Genomic DNA, 16,102 nt, shown 5'->3' on the forward strand with positions numbered 1-16,102 from the left:
AAAAGCCTCTACTATTCTGGGAAAGTGTTTTTGTATTTAAGAGTATGTCTTATGGGCAATTTTTGCACCGTTTTTCATTTTACAGCGGCTGGTAGTTGAAACGTTCCTATCTTAAATGCGATTCTTCCACATTCAGGAGAGGGAGGTTAAGCCGCCCCTAACCGCAGCAGCTCCTAAACTCTGCTTAAGCCCTGGTTTACATTGATGCTACTTTGAAATCGCGCTACTTGAAGTAGCACGATTTAAAAGTAGCAAGGTCAGGGCGATTTCAGGTGCTACTTGATAGACATCTGTGTGGCTTCATACACAGATGTCTATTGAAGTCGCACCTGAAATCGGCAAAAGTAGTGCAGGAATTACTTTTCCAAATCAGTGCAGCACTGCAAAAATTGATTTCTCACCGATTGGAACAGTGCCATTGCCGCCAATAGGCTGTGACTTGTGCGATTTGATCTCTCAAATTGCATGACAAATTGCTCCAATGTGAACCTAGGTTAAAGCTTATGTGTACATTGACATTTTGACCCCATACTCAAGTTTGCTTTTCTGCAGATTTTTGTCTTCAGATTTACCAAAACCATGTAGTGCAAGGGCCTGCCTGATTGCATACAAATTGAAACTCTTAAAGCGAAGCCTCCCCCCTCCGGTGTCACATTTGACACCTTTCAGGGGGAGGGGGGTGCAGATACCTGTCTAAAGACAGGTATTTGCACCCACTTCCAGCCACACAGTCTGCGGGCAGGATGTCAGATCCCCCCCCCCCTGTTGTGTTCTGGGAAACACACAGCTCCCAGAACACAACAGGAACCAGTCAGCACGGCGCAGCACGACTCGCGCATGCGCCGTATGGAACCAGGCAGTGAAGCGCTTCACTTCCTGGTTCCCTCACCGAGGATGGCGGTGGGGGAAGCACAGTAACGAGCGATCGCTTGTCCTCTGCTGCAGACGGCACTGGACTGCAGGACAGGTAAGTGTCTCTGGCCATACTTGGATCAAATATGTGGATGGGGGAATCGGTTCAGTTTCTTTTTGTTCAGTCGGCTTGTCGAACGAAAAAAACAAAGCAATGTATGGGCAGCTTTAGATTTATGACCGAGCATCAAATTATGTGCTCAAAACTTTAGATTCTGGTCCCAATTCACTGGGGGAAGTAGTAGTTGCATATATTGCCAAAGGCAGCAGAGAGAAAATACAAATCATTTTGTATAATTAGAAAATGAAGCTGATACAGCAAACAGGCAGAAGGAAGAAGGATGTAGCTATAGCTACAACTATTCTGAATTGAAGGGACTGGCTTTCTTTTGGAACAAAGTCCCTCTGACCCCTTGTCCTCCTTAAAATGTTCCTTTTTTTGTGTCCAATGTAGACTTCTTATGCCATGTACACACGATCGGATTTTCCGTCAAAAAGTCAGTGTGAGCTTTTGGTTGGAAATTCCGACCGTGTGTATGCTCCATCCAACATTTTCTGTCAGAATTTCCGCCAGCAAAAGATTGAAAGCACGTTCTCTATTTTTCCGAGGGAAAAAGTTCTTGTCGGAAAATCCGTATGCAATTCCGATCGTGTGTACGGGGGGATTACTCTTACTGCACTAAATCTTTCATCCAACTTCTAAGTTACTGTATTTGTAATGCCGCGTACACACGATCATTTTTCGTCATTAAAAAAATCATTAAAAACTACGTTGCCCACACACCATCGTTTTTTCAAAAATTATGAAAAAAGCACGGTGACGTACAACGGCACTCTAAAGGGGAAGTTCTATTCGCCTTTGGGCTGCTTTTAGCTGATTCCATGTTGGTAAAAGACGATTCGCGCTTTTCTGTCTGTTACAGCGTGATGAATGTGCTTACTCCATTATGAGCGGTAGTTTTACCTGAACGAGCGCTCCCATCTCATAACTTTCTTCTGAGCATGCGCGGGTTTAAAACGTCGTTTTAGCCCACACACAATCATTTTTTACAACCCGAAAAACAATTTTTTTTTAAAACAACGTTAAAAAATGCAGCATGTTTGAATTTTTTTTTGGTCGTTTTTCAGAAGCCGAAAAACGATGTGAAGCCCACACACGATCATTTTAAATTACATTTTTAAAAACTTCCTTTTTTTAATGCTGAAAAATGATCGTGTGTACGCGGCATTACTTTCAAAAGCCAGTATAAAAGAAAATGATTTAAAAACATAAAAGCACTTGTGGGTTTAAGCAATCATTTTTCGTGCATGCATTCTCCGTATAACTGGAGTGTGATAGATGTAGCTAAATCTTTCTGGGCCCCACCAAAAAAATGTTGGCCAGAACCTCCCAGCTTTTTTTCATTATTACCTACCTCCATACATTAAAAAGCAAAAAAAAAAAAAAAAGAGGCTTGTAATAAAAAAAAAAAAACCCTCAGTGGTCCCTGGATTCAGACAGTGGGGGGTGGGGAGAAGGTGTTTTGTCTTAGGTTAGGACTTGACCCTCACAAGGCTATACCTACATCCATTGGTGGAAGTAGAATTATACCGAGCTGCATTGCAAACCCAGACACGGACTGTCAAGCTCAAAATTACCAAATCTTTCCTGATACAGGAGGTTCTACAAGCTGACAACCGCAAGGGTTTGATATCTCGGGCCTATTCTACTTTGGTAGCCACGATTCAAAATCCTGCTCTACTTAAATGTAGAACGCACTGGTCAACGGATGTGGGGGACATAGATGGTGATGAGTGGGACATGGCCCTGGAATTGGTTCCGGTGCTATTAGCCTCGGCATCCCATAAACTCTCACAATTGTTCATACTTCATAGGTCATATCGTACACCCATACAACTATATGAATGGAGCAGAAGAGATTCCCCCCCATGCCCTAATTGTACCATTCACAGAGAAGACTTTATACACATGGTATGGCGCTGCCCGAAGTTCGCTAGATATTGGATAGAGGTCACACAGACTGTATCCGATGTAGCACAAACTCCCATACCATGCACACCACTGGTGTGCCTCTTGGGATCTGTTGATGCTGAAATGTATCCAAAAGGCATCTATATAATGGTAACTAGATTACTATACCTGGCAAGGAAACTCATAGCGCGTTATTGACTTGCGACTAATGTGCCTAAAAAGACCCAGTGGACCGCGCATGTCAATTCTCTCCTCCTTCGGGAACAGTTGGCATAACGACAACCAAAAGGCTCCAGAAAAATTTGACCTTGTATGGCAAAACTGGTTGGACACCCCCAACCTTGCTCCCCCTCAGCTCATAATGGATAGACTGCTGCGGTTATAGGGGTAGATCCACAAAGAAAGTAATTTCAAAATTCCTGCGTCGTATCTTTTGTTTTGAATCCTCAAACCAAGATACGACGGCATCTGGGTTAGATCCGACAGGCGTACGCCTTCGGATCTTAGATGCAATTTTTCGACGTCCGCTAGGTGGCGTTCCCGTCGTAATCCGCGTCGAGTATGCAAATTAGCTATTTCCGACAATCCACGAACGTACAAGCGGCCGTCGCATTCTTTTACGTCGTTTCCGTTCGGCTTTTTCCGGCGTATAGTTAAAGCTGCTATCTGGTGGCGTACTCAATGTTAAGTATGGCCGTCGTTCCCGTGTATAATTTTGAAAATTTTACGTTGTTTGCGTAAGTCGTCCGTGAATGGGGCTGGACGCCATTTACGTTCACGTCGAAAACAATGACGTCCTTGCGACGTCATTTGGAGCAATGCACCCTGGAAGTTTTGACGGAAAGCGCATGCGCAGTTCGTTTGGCGCAGGGACGCGCTTCATTTAAATGAAACACACCCCCTACTCGCCGCATTTGAATTCCAAGCCCTTAGGCTGTGAGATATACCCTACGCCGCCGTAACTTACGGCGCAAATTCTTTCAGGATTCAAAGAATAGCAAAGCAAGTTACAGCGGCGTAGCGTATCTCGCATACGCTGCGCCCACGCAGATGTATGTGGATCTGCCCCATAGACTCTAATGTTGTTGGTAAACCCTCCTCCCGAGCTTGGGGCCCCTCCTATAATAAATACGCTGTGCTTGGGTAACTTATGTGGTATAAGAGCTTTATTGACAAGCCTGGAGGAAGGTGACTATTCTTCATAATGTTCTATTTTACTTTTATTTTATCTCCCTTTTTTGGGGGGTTCTTTCTTTCTTTCTTTCTTTCTTTTTTTATTTTTTATTTAGTTTTGTTTATGAAAAACAAGATTATATATGCCTAACACTAGGTAACTGCATCATGTGCATGTGTGATCTGTGTATAATTTAACTGTGGGGAATTATGTTTATTTTTTTGTCATCCGATGATGCCACCATTGATTTTTGAAATTCGGCCGACCAAGTCTTCATGTTGCTACAGAAAATAATTTTCGCTGCCGGGAATACTCTTTTTTTTTTTTTTTTTTCTCTCCGGGAATTTTCTTTTCTTGCAAATGCGCTTTTTTTATTTATTTTTTTTCTATTGCATTTCTCGCACAATTCTCCCATCATTGATTAGAAAATCGTTGGTTTGGTCAAAAAATTTACATCATGTCCGATTCCTCAAATTTGATTGGCACACGAAAATCGGCTGTTGCTGCAGCCCGCTAACGGTGCGAAATTTGTATAAAAAATTCTTTGATTTTCAAAAGAAAATTCTTTCGAAATTCGAACCGTGTATGACCGGCTTTACTCATTATTCTTGTCAATAAAAAAAGTTTGGATCCAAAAAAAGAATTGTACTGAGCTAAAGTTCTAATCATTTAGCCTCCTCAATGTTTTCTGATATTATTAGATCTAGAATGCATATACATGCATTTTTCCAATCCCTAAAATCTTGATTCTGATTGGTTGCTCCTTGTAGCAACAAGGAAAGCATTTGTAAATGTGTTGACTCACCGTATAGTGGAGTGCATGTGTTCATGTGATATGAGATTGACCACATTATAGAAGTGTATAAATATAATCCTGCTTAGACAGCAGTACAGACCTGGGTCATATGGGGAATCACTTAGTAACACAGCGTGCAACAGCATATCTGAATTACTGTGACCAGTTTATTGTTTGGAATATGCTGTTGTTGCAATATATTTATGGCTTTCCTATGTCATTTTACTGGGCCTTGTATGTGAAAACTAGAGGAAACCCTATTTCTTGCTCATAGGAACAGGAACATTTTTAAGCAGGATATAAAATAAAATAAAAATTTGTGGCTGGGGGTAAAAGAGTTAAAGGGAGTTTGCAAAAAATATAGAAAACAAGCTTTCAAAGAGTGGAAGGTGCAGACACCTAGATGTGCTCAGATGCCAGCAATAAATGGCAGGCCTAAAGAACAAACACAAGAGGGCGCGTCCATCTAGGTGTAGCGATTTATTAAAAATAATTAAAGACAATAAAAATACACTCACTAGTTAAAAGTAGATTAAAGGGGTTGTAAATGTATTTTTTTTCCTTTACCTTAGTGCTATCCTCCTTCACTTACCTCATCCTTGCATTTTGCTTTTAAATGTCCTTATTTCTTCTGAGAAATCCTCACTTCCTGTTTCTCAAGAAAAAGCCTCTTGAGGGGGCGAGCAGGAGTGTCAGGACGCCCACTAACACACAGCTCCTTTCTCTATCTGCAAAGTAGAGAGCGTCCTGACCCTCCTGCTCGCCCCCTCAAGAGGCTTTCTCCACACCAGGGAGAAAGCCTTGCATTACTGTGTTTAGTTACAGACAGAAGAACAGGAAGTGAAGATTTCTCAGAAGAAATAAGGACATTTGAAAGCAAAATGGAAGGATGAGGTAAGTGAAGGAGGACTGCACTAAGGTAATGGAAGCTTTTTAGGGATTTTTTTTTTTACCTTTACAACCCCTTTAAGGCTTGTTATAAACCCATATAGACCTCCATAGGATCACCAAGAGGCAGCAGAGCTCAGCAGGCAAGTGTCTGGCTAAAGCAAAGTTCTTGGAGGAAGTACAGTTGTCAGGCTTCAGGCTGAAACATCAGAAACCGCAGCTTTTAGAAGTAGCAAGATGGCTGCGGCTCCAAACAGCACCTCTCTTGGCTGAGTGATGGTGACAGAAAGTGGAGGGGGTGTGACTACATGTTTCAGGGCAGACAGGAGCACCCATTTATCAAACCAAAGGTTGGGTTTCAAGTCACCCGCACCCCACCCCCCCCCCCCCCCCCGGGGGTCTCGTGGTCGGTTATCCAGGCACTTACCGAATCTATTGTAAGTTGCGGGCGGGCATCGCTGTGACAGGCGGCAGCTTCTAGCGTGTTCCCTCCTCCCCTGCATCATGACCGCTTCCGCCGCGCGTCTCCTCCCTCCTCCTAGGGGTCCAAAAGGATCGCCTGTCCTTTTAGCCAATCAGGTTACGGGTCTCAGGAACCACGTGCTGATTGGCCAGGAGAAGGATCAGTGTGATAATAGCGATTATTCATTCACTATTGTCACACAACTGGATGGGCTCGGAGTGCAGTGCTCTGAGCCCAGCCTTTTTTAAAGCCTATTAGAGCCTCTGGCTGTAATCTCGTGCTTCAGAAACCCTACCCCTACCCCATTCTATGCATTAAGGTGAAAAAACACCTTGCAGTGTCCAGCCCCTGTTTTTACTTACCTGAGCCCAGAATTTCTGTAGGCGCAATCCCGCCGTCGCTCTCTCCATGGGTTCTCAGCTCTTTAGTCTGTTACAGCGTGACGAATGTGCTATCTCCATTCCGAACGCTCGTTTTACCAGAATGAGCACTCCCGTCTCATACTTGATTCTGAGCATGCACGTTTTTTTCCCCCCTCGGTAAAGCATGCACACGACATATTCCTTTTTCTGTCAGGAAAACTGCGATGGAGCATACACACAGCCGGGTTTCCCGGCCAAAAGCTCTCATGGCAGTTTTCCTGCCGGGAAAACCGGTCGTGTGTACGAGGCATAAGAGATAAAAAACGCGGAGGTGATCAAGCACCACCAAAAGAAAACTCTGGGGGGGGGGGGGAAATTACATAAATTTTATTTGAATACAGCGTTGCATGAACGCGCAATTGTCGGTTAAAATAACTCCATGCTGTATCGCAAAATCTTCCGAAGATCATGTGGTTAATCCATTGAATTTTTAAAGCATTTTATTGACATAAATGGCAAAATCCAGCTTATATTTTTATAGGTACATATTTTTTTTTGCCTTTAGAAAAGGAGGAAAAGGGTTAGAGAATCAATTGTTGAACTCTACAGCAGTACTGGACCTCTTTTTTTTTATAAAAAGGGCAGTAACACTTTTGGCTGATTACCCCACCAGGGCCTTTCAGTGATGTTCCCACAGTAGGGTGACCAGACATCCCCAGTTTCAGGGGACAGTCCCCTGATTGAGGACACTGTCCTCGGACCAAGTCTGTCCCTGGTTTTGTCCCCAGATTGGATTTAATAGGGGGCAGGCGCAATTTCAAAGGCAGTCAGTGCAGAATTAAAATATATTTTTTTGAATATCACACCCCCGCTCCGCCTTGCCTACTAGCATAGGGGGTTGTATTTTTCCCATTATCTGTGCCGCTTTCTGATGATCATGTGCTGGTCGGGGGGGGGGGGGATATTTCTTCAGTTTCGGGCGCATGCCCATTCAGCTCCGCTCGCATGTTATTCTGCCTTGGCTCAAGTCCCGGCCAGCCACCTGCCTGTCTCCTTGCCTTCCCTGGCGGAGTGATCTTCCTCCGCTCCCCATTCAGTAGTACCCGGGGCACAGAGAGTAAGACTTGAGAGGCTGTGAGGCGGGCGGCGATGGGCAGAGAGTCGCTGATTGCCGCCATTACTAGTAAAGAAAAAATATGTCCCCGGATTTCATTTTAAAAATCTGGTCACCTTATCCCACAGACTTTCAGAGGGCCTTTAAAAGAATCCCCCTGCTGGGGTGTCCGTAATGTCAAGCTCAAAGATAAGAAATGCTCCATATAGTGTAAAATCCAGTGCAATTTATTATACAAGAAGTAGTTACTCACGTTGTCATAGTTAAAAATACGCATAGAAAATCGAGGGCCCCAGAATGACGTCAATTCTCTGACGAAACGAATAGGGCGACGACCTGCTGAAGTCATCGCTACCCATGAGTCCTGTAAACGCGGGTGATCTTGTGTATATGCCAGCTGGCGATTTTTCTATGCACATTTTTTACCTACTACAATATGAGTGTTAAGCCCTGTACACACGATCAGTCCATCTGATGAGAACGGTCCTAAGGACCGTTGTCATCGGTTAATCGATGAAGCTGACTGATGGTCTTATGCACCTACACACCATCAGTTAAAAAACCGATCAAGTCCAAGGCGATGACCTAAAACACGACAACGTACAGAGGAAAATGAAGTTCAATGCTTCCAAGCATGCGTCGACTTGATTCTGAGCATGCGTGGGTTTTTAACCGATGCTTTTGCGTACTAACCTTAGGTTAGGCGTCCATCGGTTGAATTTTAAAGCAAGTTCTACATTTTTGGACCGAAGGATAACTGTTCGATGGGGCCCATACACAGCCGGTTTGGACCGATGAAAAGGTCCTTCAGTCCGCTTCCATCGGTTTTGACCGACCGCGTGTACGCGGCCTAACTCTACTAAATTAATAATAAATTGCACTGGATTTTACACTATGTGGAGCATAGCTGAGGAGCCATAAATGTGAAACGTATGCCGGAGTGGGGATTCGTTACTTCCGGGTCTCGTGTGACATTTCCAGGCTGGTGAGTCAGAACAAGGCCATGAAGAAGCCATTTGATATCTGGACAAGCTGTACACACTAGTGCCGGTGAATGGGCACTAATGCATACCTGTGGATGTACCATCCTTGGGGGATATAGAGGATCCATTTGCACACTGCGGAGAGGAGAGGAGACCAGCCAGTGGATTATTATTATGCCTGTTTGACCACCTAGACCAGTCCATACTTTAGGGTAAGAGGGGTGTTGGTGTTCGGTGGAGGATTTACTACTATTCACCTGTAGTTTATCTGGTCATACACCTTGGGTACTGTTTACACACTAGTGTCTGAGGACACTTATGAACTTTGTGTTTTATCTGTCTTTTAGCGCTGCATATTTTTCCTTTTTTCAATTGATTTATGACCTGTCTGGTTATTGAGGAATGTTTTTAAATGAAGTCCAATCCTTAAGGTGCAAGTTCATCTTTATAATATTTTGTACAAAGATTGATAAAATATGTACGCGAGTGCTTGGAATTTTAATCTGCTCACCCACTAAACTGTATGATTTTAATGCTGATTTTTTCTGCTTTTATCTGGGGCTAATTTGGCATAGCACTCTACGCTACGACAGGTAATAGGCGTTGATCTATGCACCTGTTCATGTGTTTATCAGACTATGCATTAGGTGTAGTTATGGGAGCAAGTATCCCCATTGGAAGGTTTTGCCTTTAATCATGTTCTGGTATAAACCCCAAATTTTGGATTTACCTCTACTTGCATTCCCAGTGACATTGGTGATTAGGACAGTTGGAAACAATGAATCCCCCTAACAACGACAGACATCAATAAAAGCCTATCATTTTTCTTGTCGTTCAAAAACCCATTGTTTTTCACAACGTGATTCCTCTCCAGCCAGATTTGCATACACACGTTCATGCAAAAAAACTTCCAACCAAAGCGCAGTGTGGTACAACACGTATGACAGGGCTATAAAGGGGATGTTCCTTTCAAATGGCACCACCCTTTTGGCTGCTTTTGGGCTGCATACTTGATTCTGTGCATGCCCGTTTTTTTCCCCTGGGAAAAGCATACACACGACCGTTTTTCGTGACGAGAAAAAGACTGACGTGAAACACAACGAGAAAAAATGGAGCTGGTTTAAATTTTTTTGCGGGCAGTTTTTATGTTTTTATGTCGAGAAAACTTTTAGGGTGCATATACATGACCGGTTTTCTCGACCAATTTTTCTAGTCGTGAAAAACGGTTGTGTGTATGAGGCATAACAGTCGGTCTATCTCAACCATTGGTAAAGCTGTCAGAGCCGACAGCCAATTACAGGCGTAGGACGGAGGCATGCCCCATCAAGCAGCAACACATATACACGCCCAGGGCCCGGGCATAGGGTGTGCAGAAGGGTTGACTTCCCTGGACACTGTGATATCGTGATGTGGGGGAAGGGGGTTTGTGTTGGAAGGGGAATTTTGGGGGTGGCAGGGGGTAAGTATTGTTTTTGGAGGGGAAGTTTGGAGGGGGGGGGGGTGCTAAGAGTGATGATTCAGGGGAATTTGTGTTGGGAGGGGGTAAGAAGATTTGTGCTAGGAGGGGGGATTTGGGGAAAATTTGTGCAGGGAGGGGGGGATTTGAAGTTGGGGGCAGAAGATGTGTACTAGGAGGGACATTTTAGGGGTAGAGAATTTGTGCTAGGATGGGTGTATTTATGCTTGGGTGGTAAGCATGCAGATTAATTTTTGTGTGGGGATTTCTGCCAACACATAATGCTCATATATCTTTAGGGGGAGGTCACAGTTTGGCATGTTTGCCCTGGGCTCTAGATGACCATGTCTAACATTTGTACTCACCACTTGCATATTTGCTGCTACGGGTGGGGAATGCCTCTGCTACCTATTATTGGCTGTCGACTTTGACCGTTTCCCAGTGGGATAGTTCAAGTGAGTTCTAGTCCAAACCCACCTAAGTATTTTTTTCCCCCTTTCCTTTATTTTTATGTTAACTGCCTTGATTGACACTTTTTTTCTTATAGCTGAAACCCAAACTACACACACACACCTGAACGAATAAGTGGAATAATTCCACCCCTTCCCCAGCCTGTTCAACAAGGCCATATGGAAAGTCCATTAGTGAGAGAAGGCTACTGCTGTGCTCTATCCTTAGAAACCCCAGAATAGTCTACAAAACCAATGTCATGGGTGTGCCGTGTTTTATATATTATACAGTCAGTATGTACATTTTTTCAGTGTAGGTTTGAATCTGATTTACTTCTACTGTATATGCCAGCAGTTAATCCTTCAGGCAGTTTGATCATTTTTGTTGTTTTTATGTGAATGTTTTTGTCAGCCAAAATCTGACAGTATTACTATCAGCAGACTTTAAATATGTTGGACGGACACCTCAAAGTACTGTACTGTTAGAACACGATAAGCAATGACTTAAATGTGTCATGATTATCAGAACTGGACTAGAATTCTATCACTACTGAGTGCTAACATAAGTGCTGACAGCTATTGCAGACATAACAATGAGCAGTGATATGCTTGTGAATGGTGATATGCCAGTATAATGTACAGGATTAGTTTTAATCCTCATTATACTCAATGCTGCTACTGTAGCCTTTGTCCCTGCCACAGCTCCCTTCTGCCCATTTTTGCTCTTTGCAGCAAATGATGACTCGAGATGCTTAAAGGGTAACTCCACTTTCGTCGGGGGGGGGGGGGGGGGGCAAATAAAGAAAAAATAATATAGCACATATAATTGCGACACTAATCATATTGTAATTGAATATTATTAAAAATTACCTTTCCTTTTCAGTCTGCATAGTATAGATCTATGTTTGTCTCAAGCATGTTTTAAAGGTATTTTCTATTGACTGTCTCGCTACCTCTGCTGGTAGTTTATTCCAAGCATCAACTACCCTCATGATGACTGACTTCCAATGTGCCAAAGTTTCTTCTCTTACCTCTTTTTCTTCCTTTCCTTTCCTTCTTTTTTTTTCTTAAATGTTCTCCTTTTTCTCCCCTATTTCTTACCTCTTATTTAAGTCCTCATTTCTCTCCCCTCCTCCCCCTTTCCTTTCTTCTTTTCCCTTTCCCTGTTGCTTTCCTTTACACTTCCCTTTGCTTTCCTGTCCTCTCCTTTTACCTAATCAAAAATGCAACAGCACTAGTTTCTATACTAATCCTACAATACTGTAGGATACTACACTCATTTCTACAATACAATTAAATTCAAACAACAAATGTTACAAACACATATTTTGTTAGTGTAACAAGCCAAGTGCAAATAAAGAGTACAGATGAAGTGACGTGTTATCCAAATTCATAAAAAAAATATTTCCAAAGCTGTGTCCAAAAATCCTTTTTTTTTTTTTTTTTAATCAGGTGTTCAAAAAATATTCCTTCATAAGGTGCCAAATGGCAAATCACAGCTAATATCTTACATGAACTTCTTACTTCAGTGCACCACTAAAGTGATCACTGTCACCATTTGCTATGAAAAACTCACCGGACAACAACATTTCTGGTATCTTTAAAAACTACCAATAAAGCTCATGAATTCAAAAAAGGCTTCTCCTGCTTCTCTTATCCTCTCACAGCCACATTATTTAATAACCACGGGACCAGCATCCAAAATACCAATCATAGAGGAAGAACCAGCACAGTGTAATTTATAAAAATAAAGTGTTCCAGCCGGACGGCTGCAGTCACTAGTTATGATCTGGCACCTTATGAAGGAATAATTATTGGAGAAATAATAAAACAATGAATAACATTTGGACACCGCTTTGGAAATATTTTATATATTTATAAACTTGGATAACACGTCATTTTGTTTTTCATCTGCACTCAGCACTTTGTTGGTTACACTGAAAAAAATATGTATTTGCAGCATATTTAATGATGAATTGATGTATTGCATTTAGTAAAATATACAGTATAGTAGAAATGAGTGTAGTATCCTCCACTACAGTATTGTAGGATTAGTATAGAAACGAGCGCTGTTCCATTTTTGATAAATTACTGTAACTTTTTGGGTTAGTTTCTCACTTTAGGAATAGCTGCTGGACCTGTTTTAGGGGATTCTGTGGCACATTTCATTTATCTCCACTCTTCCTTTCTTTTCATCTTCATTTCCTTTCTTCTTTCCTTACCTCTTCCCTTTCTCATCTTTTTTCTAACCTTTTTCTTTAACCCCCCTTCCTCACTATTTATTTTATCTTTCTTTTCTTTAATTCCCTCTTCCTTACTTTCTTTCGTTACCTCTTCCTTTAGTCCTCCTTCCTTTTACATTGCTTTATTTTTCCTTTCCTTTCTTCTCTCCTTTCCTTTCCTTTTCCTTTTTCCTTTTCCTTTTCCTTTTCTTTTCCTTTCCTTTTCCTTTCCCCTCCGCTTCCTTCATTTCCCTTCCTTTCCCTCCCTCCCCCTTCTTTCCCTTCCCGTTCCTTCCCCTTCTGTCCCTTCCCCTTTTATCACTGTATCCTTTCCTTTTTTTTTTTCCTTCTTTCCCTTTCTTTTCTTTCTTCTCTCTTACTTTAACTCTCCCTTTCCTTTCATCTCCCTTTTGCCTTGCTTTCTTTTAGTGTTTCCTTTTTTTCTGCCTCTTTGCTTCCTTCCCTCTTCTATATTTCCCTTAAATTCCATTTCTTGGGAAGTATAATTCAGTGAGAAATATAAGAGTTGCAATTGTAGACTGGTTCTGAAGTTGAGTGGTCCAGGGCTGTGTCCTTATCCTTTTTTCTTCATGATGACACACTGACCTGGAACATGCATTTGCATATCAGCTATTAGGACCCCAGCATGCAAGGTCAGCTCCCACATTTCCCTCCTGACAGATTGCCTTTTATAAAGAGATGTAGAGTTGAAGATATACATTTACTAGCTTGTGGTGGGTAGTGTAAGATAATGTTTCTCAACTCCAGTCCTCAAGTACCCCCAACAGGTCATGTTTTCAGGATTTCCCTCAGATGAAATGGCTGTAGTAATTACTAAAACAGTAAAACTGATTACATCAAATGTTCAAAATAATGGAAAGCCTGAAAACATCACTTGGGGGGGGGGGGGGACTTGAGGACTGGAGTTGAGAAATATTGGTGTAAGGGACATGTGCAGTCTTCTTGAAACTCCTTAGACAATAAAAGGTATTGCAACAAAGTTACATCCTTATTTTCTGCTGATTTGTTAATATTGTATAACACACTACTAACAGCAACCAACAGTATAGAAACTCTGTGATGAGACTGGTATTTCCTCTCCTTCAGTGCGGGGAACCATCTCTATTCTGATGATAGGCTTAGCTCTTTGTTTACAGTGGACCATCTATTGATAGAGGATGTTATGTTGCAAATTCAAATCCTCTTATAATTTATTTTTATGTCTAATTATTAGGAGGATGTGGTTGTCCTACAATGCAGTGCTACAATTCGAAAAGAAAACCTTAAGATGTGCATGGGAGTGGAAGGCTTCGGCAATCGCCTCTGCTACCTGGAATCAACGTCTAATGCTCAGGTGACATTAATATCTAATAACTACAATGGTTAAAGAAAACATATTTAATTGTTGCTGTCAATGCTGTTTTAGTGTATTTGTACACATGTTTAAAAAAAAACTTTTAGGCCTGAAAAATTTCTAAAACTCCCAACATATATTTTTAAACACGGATACTGTGAAAAATACAATAGTTCCAATTTTTTTTATGTTGTATGATATTTATGCAATGGTTTATCAAGTGCAAATCTTCAGTAAAAAGTTAATTATAGGGCACACAAATATAATATATTACCCAATTTTCTGGTAAAATATAAAAGATGATGTTGCACTGAGCACATAGATACCCAATATGTCGAGCTTAAAATTGTGCATGCCTGTAAAACAACAATAGACTTGTTTCCTATAGGTTACCATTTTAAAACCCATATGAGTCAGCACTTTTGGGGACAGAGCAGGCTTGAATTTTTTGGGGGGAGGGTTTAAGTGCTTGGCTGTAACCTTATTTTATAGCACTTTGTTTTCCGTTTTTTCTTTCACATACTCTTTATTGCCAAAAGTATTCGAACGCCTGCCTTTACACACATATGAACGTTAATGACATTCCAGTCTTAGTCTGTAGGGTTCAATATTGAGTTGGTCCACCATGTTCTGCTATAACAGCTTTAACTCTCCTGGGAAGGCTATCCACAAGGTTTAGGAGTGTGTCTATGGGAATGTTTGAGCATCTTCCAAAAGCGTTGGTTTGTGAGGTCAGGCACTGATGTGGATGAGGGTGCAAAGGGTGGGCCAACTCCATATTGAACCCTATAGATTAACACTGGGATGCCATTAAAGTTCATGTGCGTGTAAAGGGAGGTGTCCCAATACTTTTGTAATTTCTTTGTGACGTGTTCTCTTTAATGAGACCCAATTTCTTATCTGCCCTCCATTGAAGGTAATAGAATGCACACTTTCTTGACCACAGCAGCCAGGGAAAATGATGCCTGAAACTGGAAGCGACATTATACATGCCGTTTCTGGGTTCTGTGCACCTAATAGAGATGAGTGAATGGATGGTTTCCCTTACCTTCAGCTGGTGACGCCTGCCATGCGGGTGGGACAGCAGCCAGGAGTTTGTAAAAAAGCCCCCGCTTTATTACATTTTCAAGAATAAACATAGGCGTTAACCATATAATCTCAACAGTACATTTAAGAGGATGTCTAATGGGGCTCATACCCGTGCATGAAAATGCAGTACAGTAAGTGGATAAATCAATGTACAAAAACCATAGTAACCTAATGAACAATATCAAACATGCCACCGCCCCACCCCCATATTTCTTCATTATTATTACCAATAGCAGGTTTCTGTTAGATGTAGAATTGTTCCAATATGGGGTGTCTTCGGTTAGAATGGAATTTCTACAGGTTATCAGAACTAGCACAATGATTTTTTTTTAACTTGTAGCTCTAATCAAAGTCATGAAATTGAGGAGGGGAATTCCGTTACCTATAGCAAAACTGGAAGGGCTTAAGTAGCATTTGAATGGTGGTATGGGAATCTATAAAATCTGATATAATGAAGGAGATCTGCAGATGGATACATTAAGTTTAATCTGCTTATCCACTACCTTAACCATAAGCACTTGGAGGTGGTAGTGAGATAGTATAGTCTTAAATGGTTTTGAGAACTAAGTGCGAAGAGAGGGGGTGGGGTAGGGGTCGGGTATAGATAAAAGGGTAGGAAAGGTAATCGGAACAGATAAAGGGAGAGCCATCTACCCCTCTCGTTCATAAATTTCCATGCTAAGGGGTGCATGGGCGAGCTATGTGTTAAGCATAGTCTGCGGTTTCCATATAGTGGTGCCAACAGGCCCAGACGGATCTGTACTTGGTCTGCATTTCCTTTGCCTCATGTGCAAATTTCTCCATGCGTGCGATTCTATCTACTTCTTTAAGCCAATCGATTATAATTGGCTGGGACGTGGAAGACCAT

The 16,102-nt window shown here is 41.9% G+C and overlaps 1 protein-coding gene across 11 annotated transcripts in view; it reads left to right on the plus strand.

Annotated features, from left to right (window-relative positions):
• Nucleotides 1-16,102, plus strand: part of RYR1 (ryanodine receptor 1) — a 273,212-nt gene that overhangs the window by 48,459 nt on the left and 208,651 nt on the right. For all 11 annotated transcript variants that reach the window (XM_040323298.1, XM_040323302.1, XM_040323300.1 and 8 more), the window contains exon 2: nucleotides 14,026-14,145. In XM_040323298.1, the coding sequence (XP_040179232.1) occupies nucleotides 14,026-14,145 (120 nt within the window). The remainder of the gene's footprint in view (nucleotides 1-14,025; nucleotides 14,146-16,102) is intronic.

This window comes from Rana temporaria, chromosome 9 (genome assembly GCF_905171775.1).
Source record: "Rana temporaria chromosome 9, aRanTem1.1, whole genome shotgun sequence".
NCBI lineage: Eukaryota > Metazoa > Chordata > Amphibia > Anura > Ranidae > Rana > Rana temporaria.